Source organism: Culex quinquefasciatus, chromosome 3, assembly GCF_015732765.1.
Source record: "Culex quinquefasciatus strain JHB chromosome 3, VPISU_Cqui_1.0_pri_paternal, whole genome shotgun sequence".
Classification (NCBI taxonomy): Eukaryota; Metazoa; Arthropoda; class Insecta; order Diptera; family Culicidae; genus Culex; species Culex quinquefasciatus.
In genome coordinates, this window is record NC_051863.1 from 105816864 (window position 1) to 105830611 (window position 13748).

Below are 13748 nucleotides of genomic sequence, written 5' to 3' on the forward strand. Positions count from 1 at the left end.
TTTTTTAAAGTTCACACATTTTCTTTTGTGTTTTTGAATATGAGCAATTCTCTATGGAATCGGTATTTTTTCTTCAATTTTAAATAATTTTTGTATTTTTTAATTCGACTGAAACTTTTTTGATGCCTTCGGTATGCCCAAAGAAGCCATTTTGCATAATTAGTTTGTCCATATAATTTTTCATACAAATTTGGCTTCTAAGTAAGTTTAGCATCAACACTCCCTGTGCTCCTAATCCTTATTCCTGTCCCGGTGTATGGTGGAGATGGGAGCGGCCGGCAATGGATGGCTTTCATGGTGCTGCCTGTCCTGTTCGGGTAGAATTGATTTTAATTCCCTTTAATCAATTTCTATGCAATCTGAGCTGGACAATCATCACACATACATGACTAAATCCAGTCTGTATCTTTTGAAGGAATTTTTTGATCGATTTGGTGTCTTTGGCAAAGTTGTAGGTATGGATACGGACTACACTGGGAAAAAATAATACACGATAAAAAAAAAATTTGATTTTTTTATTTAACTTTTTATCACTAAAACTTGATTTGCAAAAAAAAAAAACACTATTTTAATTTTTTTTATATGTTTTAGAAGACATACAATGCCAACTTTTCAGAAATTTCCAGGTTATGCAAAAAATCATTGACCGAGTTATGAATTTTTTAATCAATACTGATTTTTTCAAAAAATCGAAATTTTGGTCGCAAAATTTTTTCAACTTCATTTTTCGATGTAAAATCAAATTTGCAATCAAAAAGTAATTTACTGAAATTTTGATAAAGTGCACCGTTTTCAAGTTAAATCCATATTTTGGTGATTTTTTTGAAAATAGTCGAAGTTTTTCATTTTTTTAAATTCGTGCACATGTTTGCCCACTTTTGACAAAAATATTTTTGAAAAGCTGAGAAAATTCTCTATATTTTGCTTATTCGGACTTTGTTGATACGACCTTTAGTTGCTGAGATATTGCAATGCAAAGGTTTAAAAACAGGAAAATTGATGTTTTCTAAGTCTCACCCAAACAGCCCACCATTTTTCAATGTCGATATCTCAGCAACTAATGGTCTGATTTTCAATGTTAAAATATCAAATATTTGAGAAATTTTCCGATCTTTTCGAAAACAATATTTTCAAAATTTTCAAATCGGCTAATTTTGATTGAAATCGGAAACCTAATTTTACAAAAAAAGTAAGCTTGTAAACATGCATAGCAAATTTGTGCCACCCATAAGGTTACTTCATAGGTTTGTAAAAGTGGGATTTTATAGAGTTTTCTATAAAAGCATATAAGCACACAGGATATTTGTGAACAGAGGAAGTATATGATATTTATATACCTTGTCCGAATGCCCGATGTCCGAAGCCCTTATGTGACACTTCGTTGGATAGATATTCAAAAGACTTTTTCTTAAATTATAAGCAATTTTATTAATGTATTGACAATTTTTTAAATAGTAAAAACAACAAAGGAAACAACGCTGGAAAACACATGTCATGTTTGTCATGTTTGCACAAACGTAAGATTCAAAAAACACGAATGCAAAGTTTTCGATCTCCCAGAGAATTGCTCATGGGTGGTGAAGTAACCGCAGTGCAACAGGACGCGCGACCATCAGGTTAACGCAATGAAGGTGAAAAATGAAATGTTTTTTTTGTCTTTCGCTTTTTGAATTGCTTCTTTAGCACATCAAAGAAAGTGAACGAACATTACCTATGTTGTTGCCCAATGCCAATTGCTGCAACTAGGTACAACGTGTCGTTAATGAGGCGTGATGCTCTGCAGGTCGAATGTTCATGAACATTCTTCGCGTCCCCAAAATCAATCAGAGGATCGTGGATGATGTCGACAAATTCTCAAATTCATTTGTAACATTTCTTTTTTCTTTCTTTCCTTCCTTTAATTCTAGGAGTCGGCAAGTCCCACACAGACGCCGCCTCGGTGCGCACGCCGTACCCTATTCCGGCAGCATGCGGTCTGTACTACTTCGAGGTGAAGATAATCTCCAAGGGTCGCGATGGCTACATGGGCATCGGCCTGACCGCTCACCCACACTTCAAAATGAACCGATTACCGGGCTGGGACAAGCAGTCCTACGGGTACCACGGGGACGACGGCAACTCGTTCTGCTCCTCCGGCAACGGGCAACCGTACGGGCCGACCTTTACCACCGGTGATATTATTGGTTGTGGTGTTAACTTAGTCGATAATACCTGTTTCTACACGAAAAATGGCCACCATCTAGGAATAGCATTCAGAGATTTACCGGTAAGAGTGGGTCGGTGACGGCGTATTCCGGAACAACGGACTCATCTGCAGTTTTGCCTCTTTTTTTTCTTTTAGCCCCGATTATATCCCACAGTGGGACTGCAGACGCCGGGCGAGGTAGTGGACGCTAACTTTGGCCAGGAGCCGTTCAAGTTTGACATCGAAGACATGCTGAAGGAGCTGCGAGCCGCGACCAAAGCTACCATCTATAACTTCCCCCTGCCAGACGACCAGGGCGACTGGACTGTGATTCTGCACAAAATGGTCTCCTCGTACCTGGTGCACCACGGTTACAGCTCGACGGCGGACACGTTTGCCCGGACCACCGGCCAGTCCCTGCAGGAGGACATGGCGTCGATAAAGAATCGACAAAGTACGGCGAGATCTTTTTGTAGTACTAACTTCTTGTTCTAACGGTTTCGCATTCCTTCCAGAAATAATCAAACTAGTACTGTCGGGACGCATGGGTCAGGCGATCGAGCAGACCGTACGCTTATATCCGGGTCTGCTGGAATCCAATCAAAACCTGCTGTTTATGCTCAAGTGCAGACAGTTCATCGAAATGGTGAACGGCTCCGATTTCGACCTTGTAAGTTATAAACGATCGCTTGCACACTGGTGTTCTGCGTCGGCGAGACACACACTTTTCGCTGCACTAGACCAAATTACCAACTGATTTCTTAGCTTTGCATGCCTCAATTACAGGGTTCAGGTTCATCGCGTACGAGCCCAGTGCAAACATCGGTGATACAGTCGACGAAAAGTTATCAGAACGGGAACGCGGTCCCGGACGGCGGTGACAATCAGGGTCTTAGCAAAAGTAACGTCCTTAGGTAAGAACTTCAACCAGCCAAGCAGAGATCTAAGCAATGCTAAGCAATGTCCCCTTTCAGTAATAATGGCACGTGTATCGAAGACGACTACTCCAACGACGTGGAGATGGAAAATGGCCATACAAACAACGCTGCCACGAATAGCTCCTCCAACGGGTACAAGAACGGCAACAGTACGGTTCTGAACGATTCGCTCGACGACGACGATGACGACGACGAGGAGGTGGTGGATGGGGCCGCCCGGGACGAAGAAATGGGTAAGAACATCGGGCATTACCAAAAATTGATCAAGTACTCATGTTGCACCGTTTGTATGTTTCGCCAGACGTGGACTCTTCGCTGTCGCCCAACTGCAAGTCGGCTAGCGCCCTGGCGGCACGGTCCGGCGTCGAGCGGATGCTGGAGTTTGGCCGGGAGCTGTTCCAGATGAGCCAGCGGCTGGAGAAGGAGCAGGGAGTGAACGAAACCAATCAGAAAATGTTAGAGGTAAGTTGGTTTGTAAAGTGTGGCCGTCCCATCCCGAGACTAGGTTGAAACTAACGCCAAAGTAGATTTACGAACAATCAAGAAGACTAGGATCTGGAATGCACGGTCACCTGGGAGGACATAGAGGAGAGGAAGCAAGCAAAAGCGGTCATTGTTTGTGCAAGGACGAGGGTAACGTAGGCACGTACCCACCAAGAGTACGCACACCTGGAAAAGACTGTAAAACGCTCTTGTATGCGGGACCAGAGAATGGACGGATTCACATGTCTACGAGGGAGAAAATGTTGTTATTAATGGTAACATGTGCCTTTTCTATGACATCTCGAGAAGCTTGGGTGGTGCCAGGACCAATATAGGCACTCCAATGAAGGACAGAAGCGGTCAATTGATTACCGATCCAGCAAGCCGATACGATGGATGCTGAGGATCGTGCGTTCGACTTCACAGCACAGTACAGCAGAGCTTCCCGAGAAGGCAGTTATAACATCAATATCAAAATTAGTTATTGTCTTGATCGGATTAGTTGTTATAATGAAAGTCAAAGTAGTTATGCCGCGACATAACAGTGTAAATATATCTTAGTGTAAATATAGGTTTTCGGTGCCCTCTCCTCGTGCCATACCTTCACACTTAGGAGACCCGGGAGGCGGAGTCTTGTCGCTAAAAGAACGATACACGCCTGTGGATCCGTTGACGAAACCGCAAGGTTTAGGTGGGCCACATAATAAGGTGTTACATCGATTCCGTTTTTAACAGGGTGGCAGTGCGTGGCCGAATGGTTACGCTGTTCGCTTTGTAAGCGGATGATTCTGGGTTCGATTCCCATCTGCTGCAACCTTCCATCGGATGAGGAAGTAAAATGTCGGTCCCGGCCTTGGTTGTTAGGCCGTTAAGTAATTCCAGGTGTAGGAGTCGTCTCCATGCCATAAGTACAAACAACACACCAAACCAAACCTACTCCGGAGGAATCGCTGTCGGCGGTTGGACTCGCATTCCGAAGGTCGTCAGTTCAAACACTGAGGTTGAAGGTTCCTTGGAGTAGAAAGAGGTTTGGGTGCTCTCCCCATTCAAGCCTTCGGACTCCTAGGTTCGAGCAGAAACTTGCAATAGAGACCACAAAAAAACCGGGGGTCGTTAATGTGGATGGTTTGATTTGATTTGATACTCTCGAGTAAGACGTGATTAAACGTTAATAGACAAGATAATAACCAGATTTGATACATCAATAACACTTATGTCATTTATTATGCAAGTTATTTCCAGAATATGTTATTTTAACAACCAATCCAACCATCAGAATTACAACTATCGTGTATTTTATGATATTTTATTCCCGCTTCCGTAGGTTAGCTCTCTGTGCAGTTAACAGAGCCAGTTCTGTATGGAGGAAGTGCTATGTTTCTTTGTCAATCTCTAAGAAACTGTGATCCGACACTACATTTTCCAACGCCATTGCTGTTATGTCACGGCATAACTACTTTGACTTTATCAATAGGGCAAATATTGCAAATTCTAACAGATTTGTCGAACGATCGTTTCGGATCAATTGGATTAAGGGCATTTTGGTGAAGTTTCCCAAGAATTAAATAATGCTGCTGTGAATAACCCTGGAAGTTGTCTGCAAGGTGATCTTGGGTAGGATAAAATGGAAGATTGGCGAGTTTTTCCTAAGGCAGCAAGCAAAGAGTGACGCTTTCGATTGCCGTGTTGTGCACATCGTATTTTTGCGCGATACAATCCGGGTAGTAGCCCATGTGAGACAAGGACTTTGCGACCACCCGGACTTCCAGGGGGTTTTCGATGGCAAGCAGATCCCCCAGATAGGAAATGAAATCAGAGCCAGATGGGAAGACGACCAACCACTACACCAAAAGCGTGAAGGAAGCAAGGAAGACGCTTCACCAGGAACACCGGATAAACCGGTCTCAACAAGGTATCTGCTTTACCGACAGGACTCAACAATTGGGAATCAAAAACAGAGTTGGAATGGCTGTGTCAGCATTGGCCCCATACACTTCGAGATCCGCGAGCTAAAGATGTGCTGGTATAGGTTGGAAATCTGATCATAATATTTACCTTTTTGATAGGAGTGGTATAGCTTTGCCATAGGTAAATGGATGACTGAACCTCTAACCTGTCAAAAATACAAAATATTATTATCAGATTTCAAGACTAATAAGCTGAATACTGGGCGAAGCATAACTGAACTCGATCAGTTCTAAATGAGGTTTAAGCCGCAGAGTAAGACAGAGTTAAGACTGTCTCTTGATTTTTGGTTCAACTTTGTGGTACATCGCACGCCTGCAACCAGGAAACCTTATGGAGCGAAAAAATTAAATGACTTTTCTTCGGACTGGTCACTCTGGGTTACTCTGTGTTTAAGCCTTTTCCTACTGACAAACGGGCAATAATACAAATCAAAGTGCAGGTGAGACAGTGCTGGAAAAAATGTCGGTTCGACGAGGAGTGTAAGTGACTAATTGACGCAAAGAATGCAGTTTATGACGAAGGAACTCCTCATTTGTCAATGGTCAACTGATTAGCTGGATTATATTGCAGTTTTACGACAATCGCTATTGAATTCGTTCATTCATCCTACAGAAAAGTCTACGCAGACTAAACGATTGCTTCCGTTTCATTGCAGGATGCATTTAGTTTACTCGCGTATTCTAACCCATGGGCAAGCCCGCTCGGATGGCAGCTGTGCCCGTCACGTCGCGAATCTGTTTGTGCTGCCCTTAACTCTGCCATATTAGGTAAACGCTCTTTCCTCTCATATAAAGCCGGCCCGCATTCATGCAAACATTTTCTTTATTCCGCACAGAATCCATGAGCTACTCGTGGCGACCGCCGCTGGAGGTGTGCATAGCGCACGCGTGCGAACTGCTCCGTCTGATGTCCAGCTCGTCGTTGGGCGCGTGCGCGTTCGTCAGCGTCGAGGACGTGCTCACGCAGCAGCAGCACCATTGACTACAGCTGATTCTCCCGCTGTCCTCTTTCTTCAACGTCTAAACGTTCCCTGCCCGGCGACGGCCCGTCCTCCCCATTTTTGGGCTTTGCGTCTTTCCCGCTTCAATCGATCTAATTGTTACTGATTGTATATTTTATTTATTTTTTGCTGTGCGTTTTTTTGCGATGATTTCACATCTCCCCAGTTTATTATAATTATCATGAGTTCCAACGACGCCTAGCAGCAGCAAGAGCAGCGACGGCACTGTCCTTTCCTTCTTCCCGAATCCCGTATGAGTAGAGATGAGCCCAGCCCAGTCGGCGATGAAAGAGGAAAAGACCATATGGATCACGTCTGTGTTTATAGTAACTACAATTATCGGTTGCCTGATATTTTACTGCTAAAGCTATTTTTGTTTTTATTTTAGTTAATTTTGGAGTTTATTTGAATTTATAGTGAAGATTAAGAGAACACACACATGCGTACATTACTGAATAAAAAGAATGAATAAAATAATGTTGAATAAAAACAAACACACGCGCAGTTAATGCAAGGAAAACGAATTGGAAGCAGCAGGAAAATATTACGATACAAGAAAAAAACACACATAAGCACACACACACACACACATAGCAAGAATGATGAGATGTGTGAGAGAGAGAACTAATTAAGGGTAGGTGATAAGACGATGACAAAGATACGTGAAAATCGATCTAATATGATATCTATAAATAATATATTTACAATGAAAAACTAAAGTTGCGCCAGAAAATCGATGCGTGTAGTTGTTAGACGAGGTTTAGTTTCGTTTTTTCTCGGGTTTCGTTCACTTTCTCTCGTAGCCCGTAAGGTTTCCTGAAAATGTGTCAGCTTGTTTGTTCTTTTGCCCTTGTCCTGTTGGAACGAAAGAAGAGGCAGTTGAAGTTAAGACGGTCCACATTCGATCATCGCCTTTGGATTTAGTAACAATGTAATTAAAGTTAAAATAGCCCAACAATAAATCTTGTGAATAACCGACACACACAAAACAAAAGTCTAATTTGTTTGAACTTGACCATATTCGATAACCGGGAATTGTGTCTTCCAAGATGCATCTTTTTCATCGAACAGGCGTGCAAAATTTGGTACTGCTCGAAAGAAATCAGTCCTCAAAATTAATCCTTACCAAAGCCGGTCGAACGTTGGTGCCGTCGTTGCAATATTAAACAAAACAAAAATCACACATTTTCGGCCGCACTGTCGTGTCTGTAACAAGCTTTGTAAACAATAAGCCGCCACACCTAGAACCGATCGAATCCGCAAAGCCAAGTTTTTGTCGTCGCGCTGCATGATTTCGTGTGCACTTTAACTCGACTCGACTTAGAAATCAGAACTTCTAGAGTTATAGATAAGTAAAAGCAAATCTGATAATAAAAAAGCAAATCACAAGCTCTGGTTAAAGTTGGCAAAGAGAGAATCCGTAACAGCAGCCCTTTTATGTAATAACAATGTTGCGCAGACTGTAGCGGTAGGCACGTATCTAAACATTAACTGAACATTAGGGCGAATTCACAACACGTACACACACAGACACTCGTATGATGTAGCAAAACAATACAAGTAATGGAATAACGATAATTAATTATACTATTAAGTTCGAAAAATATATATATTTTAGGAATAAGTTTTGTGAAATTGCTGTGAATATCCGATGATGAAGCAGAAAAAATATGAAGCAAACAGAGATGAGAAGAAATAAAAGTTTTAATTTTAAAATCAAACAATTGTGTTTCAATTTCTGTTTCAAACTGATTACTGAACAAGCCGATGAACTCCATTCGTGATTCCATTCAATTCGTTAGAGATCTGCCTAGAAGTGTTAGATTGGAACCCGCAAGGACAACGGTGATAGCGAAGTCGGAGTACCGTCAACAGTGGAAAACCTCCAAATATTTACTTTTAAGTTAACATTTATACCGTCAGCTTAAATTATTACTCTTTCTTATCAATTACTGAACATTCCTTTCTAAAGGTGTTCCGGGTGGTTCAACATCGTATAACATGTCCTGATTGTCCGTGGTTCGTCGTGTATCTTGAAATGGTGAGAAGCTGGTACACTGTAACTAAAAATCGCACTTTGCTGAGTTCGTTTTCGCACTTTTTCATACGATTTTTTCAGTTCAACTACGATTACACTTTTTTGTGTAATCGCAGTCGAACTGACAAAATCGCATGAAAAAAGTACGAAAACGAACTCAGCAAAGTGCGATTTCAGTTACATTGTAGTTCCGAAATTCTCTTGGTGGAACCATGATGTGTACTTTCTCGAGCAGATTACCGCAGTCAAAGTTGTTCCGTAAGACGTCAAAATCAAACTGTCGCTTCAGGAGCCATAATACTGGTTTTCGTAGGCCGAAGCTATAGACGTATCCAGTTTGAAATGGCCGCTAGGTGGCCAATGGTGTTAGAAATGACAGCTTCCATGTATTTGAATATGGGAGCTCAGGAAAACTCAATTTTTAAGCAATAAAATGATTATTTATGATAAAAGTATTGATTGATTAGGTGCACAAAATGTGTCTAGAATATTATTAAAATAAAAACTGTTCAAAAATTTGCAATTGAGATAAGTACACCATTCGATTCAGCAGGAATTTTGGGCACCAAAAATATATAGTTTTCATATGTTAAGTGTTTTATTTTAGAAGAAAATTAACAAAAAGTATGAAAATCGAGACATTTAGTATGGGAGCTGTCAAATCTCTCACCATGCTCACCATCAAAAAGCAGCGTTGAGCTTTCGCTGGATTTGTCTATTGACTACTCATCACTCAGAATCGACATAACTATTTTTTGATTGAGCAGAACCCCGCTTCAGGATTCGTCAAAGACCCGACATACCTTGGGCGAAACTCCACTAACTTTTGATGCTGTATGTACGGAAACAAAAACGAAAAGTGAAGTTTCGTTCAAGAAATGCGACCAACGGCTGCTGCGATTTCACGTTTTCCAGCACAAGTTCTGGCGATTTCAAAAATACACACTGAAGGTAAGCATACATGACCGAATGCTCTGTCGTCCGCACAAACTTCAAACCACGAACCATCACCAAAACATTGAGCAAAATGTCAAACGCTGTGCATCAGTGTGCGTGCAATCGAGCGCCGATGTTGCCCTCTCGGTGTGTGGTTGTGTGTGCGCCCTTTGCTTTGGGTGTCAGATACGCGGATACCTTGCCCTGCTACTGCTGCTGCTATCTACATCAGGGGGAAAAAGTCAAACCGAGTAGGAGAAAAGTGCGAGTGTGAGGAGTAGTGAGTTTTCCAGCAGGCAAGCAGAAGCATCTCGGTCGGCACGGGACGGGCGCCCACTTTTGTGCGAAAATCTCCAGTGAAAAGTTACTCTGCCTGGTGTCTGTGTGTCGCGCCGTTTATCAATGAAATCCGTTCCGTCGCGATCCGAGCAGGCTGGTGGTGCAGTGTAGAGCTAGATTCCGCGAGAACGCTACCGGGAAACAACGGCCACGGCCTACTCTGCGTGCGAGCGAACCCTTCCTGAACACGGTGATGGTCTCCTCCCGCACACGCAGCAGTTCAACAGTTCAAATAAAAATCGAGCAAGTTTGGTACGGTGTGTGACTCCCATCTTTCTTTTTTTTTCTCCACACCGTTGTCGTTTTTCTCGGGAAAACGGAAAAAACTGTTTGTGTGAGAGTGGTCGTGGAAATCACCAGTGGAAAAGTGGAAATCTTTACTGCCGAATTCGAGTTTAGTTTCTTCGCAAAGTGTGGTAATTTTTGGTCCAAGCTATTGGTGAATCTACGAGTGGGGCGGCGTACAGCGTTTGAACGGAACATCCGGAATCATCTTTCCGATGGGAGGCTGGAAATTTTAGTGGTAGTGGTAGTGTGTGGTGGTGGCAACATTATGGAACGATGGGTGGGGCAGAGGACATTTCCCTCCCACAATCAATGCACAGCATCCGGTTTTGACAACACAGACAAGACCAGGGCCAAGAAGCAATATTCGTGTGTTTGCACGTTGATAACAGCTCAGCATCCAATCAATGACGAACAGGGCGCTACACAAGCTGGAAGATCGCCGAACAGGGCCCCGATCTATTTGAATCGTGAGAATAATTCAATCAATTGTGTTTGTTTCGACACTAATTGTCGTGAGAATTTCGCAAATACTGCTGCAGCCAGCTAGCGGTGAATCGCCGCTAGAGCCCTTGTTGAAATGATTTCATTTTCATTGAAGTCCGCATCATGCTCTCACTGCACACTGCAAGCCGAGGGGTTGTGATAGTAGAATACAAGCAGAATGTTCTCCGCTTAACCTTCTCACATCGATCGTGATTTAATGGTATACACACTGGATGATGGCAGTACCCCGACTTAACGTAAACAACCAGTTACTGTTGGTTTTAATAACAGCGTTTTGAACTCTGATATAAAATCTAACTGATTTAAAGATCATGTTGACATGGAAATGTGTAGACATGTTCCCTAACCAGTATTTAGTAAGAGTTTAGGTACACCCGCACTGAGGACTACTGTCATCCAGTGCAACTATCACCCGATCTGGCACTGAATGTCAGTTATACTGACCTTCATTGTCTGGACATAATTTGTCATCTGTATACATTTTCAGAGTCCAGCGTAATAGTCCTAATAAATATTGGATGATTATATTGGCATTTATTTGAGATAAATTTTCATAAAAAATATTATAAAAAAAATGAATTTCATTTATTGCTAACTTAGTTTATCAAACAAAAGTTAAAATCTAACTTTACACTACAGTCATCCCACATACTCGGAACACCCACAAATTCGGAACACTTTTATGATAATTTGTCAGTAGCATGCCAAAAGTAGCTTTTCTGTCGACCTTACTATTTTTAGAACCTTCATTTGGACATTATCTTGCTATTTCACTAGTAAAAGTAGTACTTTTTAAACTAAAACTTCATTTCAAGACTATTTTGACCAGAGCAGCAAAACACTGCCTCCAAATGGCCTGTTTCATAATTGTGGGAAGTTATTGTGCCTCCCACAATTGTGGAACACCTGAATTTAACTGATATTTTTACAAAAAATGTTATCAAAACATGTATAAAACACCACTTAGCTTGAGTTTTATTGGTTTCAGTTTGTGAAGTCATTATTTGGTAATAAATATGTACTGCTAGAGAGACCCAAAATTTGTTTACATTCGTAAGAAAAAAGTGTTCCGAATTTGTGGATTTCAAGGATAAAAGTTTTTCTTCAAAAACTCGATGTAAACGTTAAAATTTGCAGTTGTTCGATTCAACATTAGAAAGACCGCAAGAAAAGCTTTCAAATGAAGGTAAAAGCGAATTATTAAGTTCAATTATCGATTTGCTATGATTTTTTGAACATTGGCCGATCTGGAAACCGTTCCGAATATGTGGGATGACTGTACAACAAACTAAGGATAAAACAATATATTGAAATAGAGCCTAATTTCAACGATCATGACATTGCTAGAAAATTTTAAAATTTCAGCATGAGTAATAAAATCCCAACATCTTTCGGCCTTTATTTAATGTGGAAACACTTTTGAACGTATTAAAACCATGAAAAGTTATTGAAATCACGAAAAAAAAACACACACTTTTTGTTCACGTTAGTACAACTATGTTTAAAGAATATGTTCCTTTTAAACATTAATTATAAAACGAGTGAAAAAACATTAAACATTAAACTGGATCTCTCAATAAAAAATCAAAATTGAAAAAAAAATAAAGGGAACTTGGTAAACTCTTGTTTTTAATTCTTGATTCTTTCAAAGAACTTTAATCATGTTTATACAATCCTTAAATAAAACAAAATTAAGAAAAAAATATAAAATTCATAAACATAAAGTCTTTGCTATCCCGTTTTCATTTCCAGTTGAAACCAAGTAACAAAAAGCAAACAAACAAATTGAATTTTAAATTGAATTGATTTGTTTTTTTTTTTCTCTAAATCAAATAACGAGTATTCTATTTAGAAATTTATTGTTAAGTTTCTATACTTACTTAAATTGTCAATTTCTTGAACGCTTGTTCACAATTTCGGGTCCTTTTTTATCCTAAAAAAGCGGACCGTTTCATGCAATTTGAACACTGTTCATCAACGCATGTTAATATTCCGAGATCCGACTGTCTTCCGTGTATGGTGTTTTTTTATAAAATGTTTTTAATTTTAAATCAGTGTCCTTTATTTGACGTTCCGGAAAGGTATGGAAAGAGTCGAGAATTTGAAAATGCATGTAACCTAGAAACTAATTTCAGCTGTTCTTAGTGTTAAATTCTCAAAACAAATTCCGATAATCCAGTTCATTCTGAAAACCGAAAAAAATTATTAGAAAAGCATAAACTTAAAAAGTGTTTTTCAATGTTCAATGTTTTTTTATAATAATAGTTGACTCACTCGTTTCAAAATGTGGTCTACTACTTGTTGTAGTACTTTGAACACTTCTCTACCAAGCTCAGTTTGATTCTATACATACTGATTAATTTGTATTTTTTCATTTTGAAATAAAGTTCATCCTTTCAATGTCACCCCGGTTTACAGTGCACATCTCGTAGACAAACATTGACCGCTTGAATCCACTTATTATTAGAGGTGGGCAAAACCGCTCTTTTTTAGGAGCCGCTCATTTTCGTTCGCTCACTAAAAAGAGCCGCTCTTTTGAACGGCTCTTTCGCTCTTTTTCAAAATTTTGATAAAAAGGTTTTTTTTAAAGAATTGTGTGATTTTGCGAACTCTTTTCTGAATTGTGATTTAATCGATGAAGTTTATAAACACTGAAATTAAATCAGGCAAGAGAATTTTTTTTTCCATAATCTTTCAGCTATTTAGTAGATTTTTGGTAATATTTTACAAGCTAAAATGCCCAAATTTGTATTTGGATCATACTTTAATGTACGATCAGTTATATAAAGAAAAGCTTTTTTGTTTTGTTTAGAAAATCATTTACTTTTGGAATTTCAAAGAAAAGTAGGAAACTGAAAATAAGTTTGAAAACTTGCATTGCATTTTCAATTCTAAAACAAATTTTGTGATGCAATTTGTTCGAAATTCAATAAATTATATGTATAACAAGTTTAAAAATCATTCTATCTTGGAACGGTTCTTTCAAAAGACTGTAGTTTAAAAAAGAACCGCGGTTCTTTTTTTGTGAGCCATGGTTCATTCGCTCTTTTTAGTGAATCGGCTCTTTGA

The 13748-nt window shown here is 40.0% G+C and overlaps 2 protein-coding genes across 5 annotated transcripts in view; both read left to right on the plus strand.

Annotated features, from left to right (window-relative positions):
- LOC6030855 (ran-binding protein 9) overlaps positions 1–8295 on the plus strand; it is a 41151-nt gene extending 32856 nt beyond the window's left edge. Inside the window, exons 2-9 of one of the 2 annotated variants that reach the window (XM_038258637.1) lie at positions 1908–2266; positions 2342–2639; positions 2701–2855; positions 2951–3099; positions 3160–3356; positions 3425–3585; positions 6230–6341; positions 6410–8295. In XM_038258637.1, the coding sequence (XP_038114565.1) occupies positions 1908–2266; positions 2342–2639; positions 2701–2855; positions 2951–3099; positions 3160–3356; positions 3425–3585; positions 6230–6341; positions 6410–6555 (1577 nt within the window). In that variant the 3' untranslated portion in view covers positions 6556–8295. The remainder of the gene's footprint in view (positions 1–1907; positions 2267–2341; positions 2640–2700; positions 2856–2950; positions 3100–3159; positions 3357–3424; positions 3586–6229; positions 6342–6409) is intronic. The other variant, XM_001841686.2, reaches the window with a different exon arrangement.
- A 1437-nt stretch (positions 8296–9732) lies between these two features.
- The window catches only part of LOC6030853 (G protein alpha o subunit), an 84323-nt gene continuing 80307 nt past the window's right edge, over positions 9733–13748 (plus strand). For 2 of the 3 annotated variants that reach the window (XM_038265244.1, XM_038265248.1), the window contains exon 1: positions 9733–10303. The gene's annotated coding sequence lies outside the window, so the exon portion shown is untranslated. The remainder of the gene's footprint in view (positions 10304–13748) is intronic. The other variant, XM_038265249.1, reaches the window with a different exon arrangement.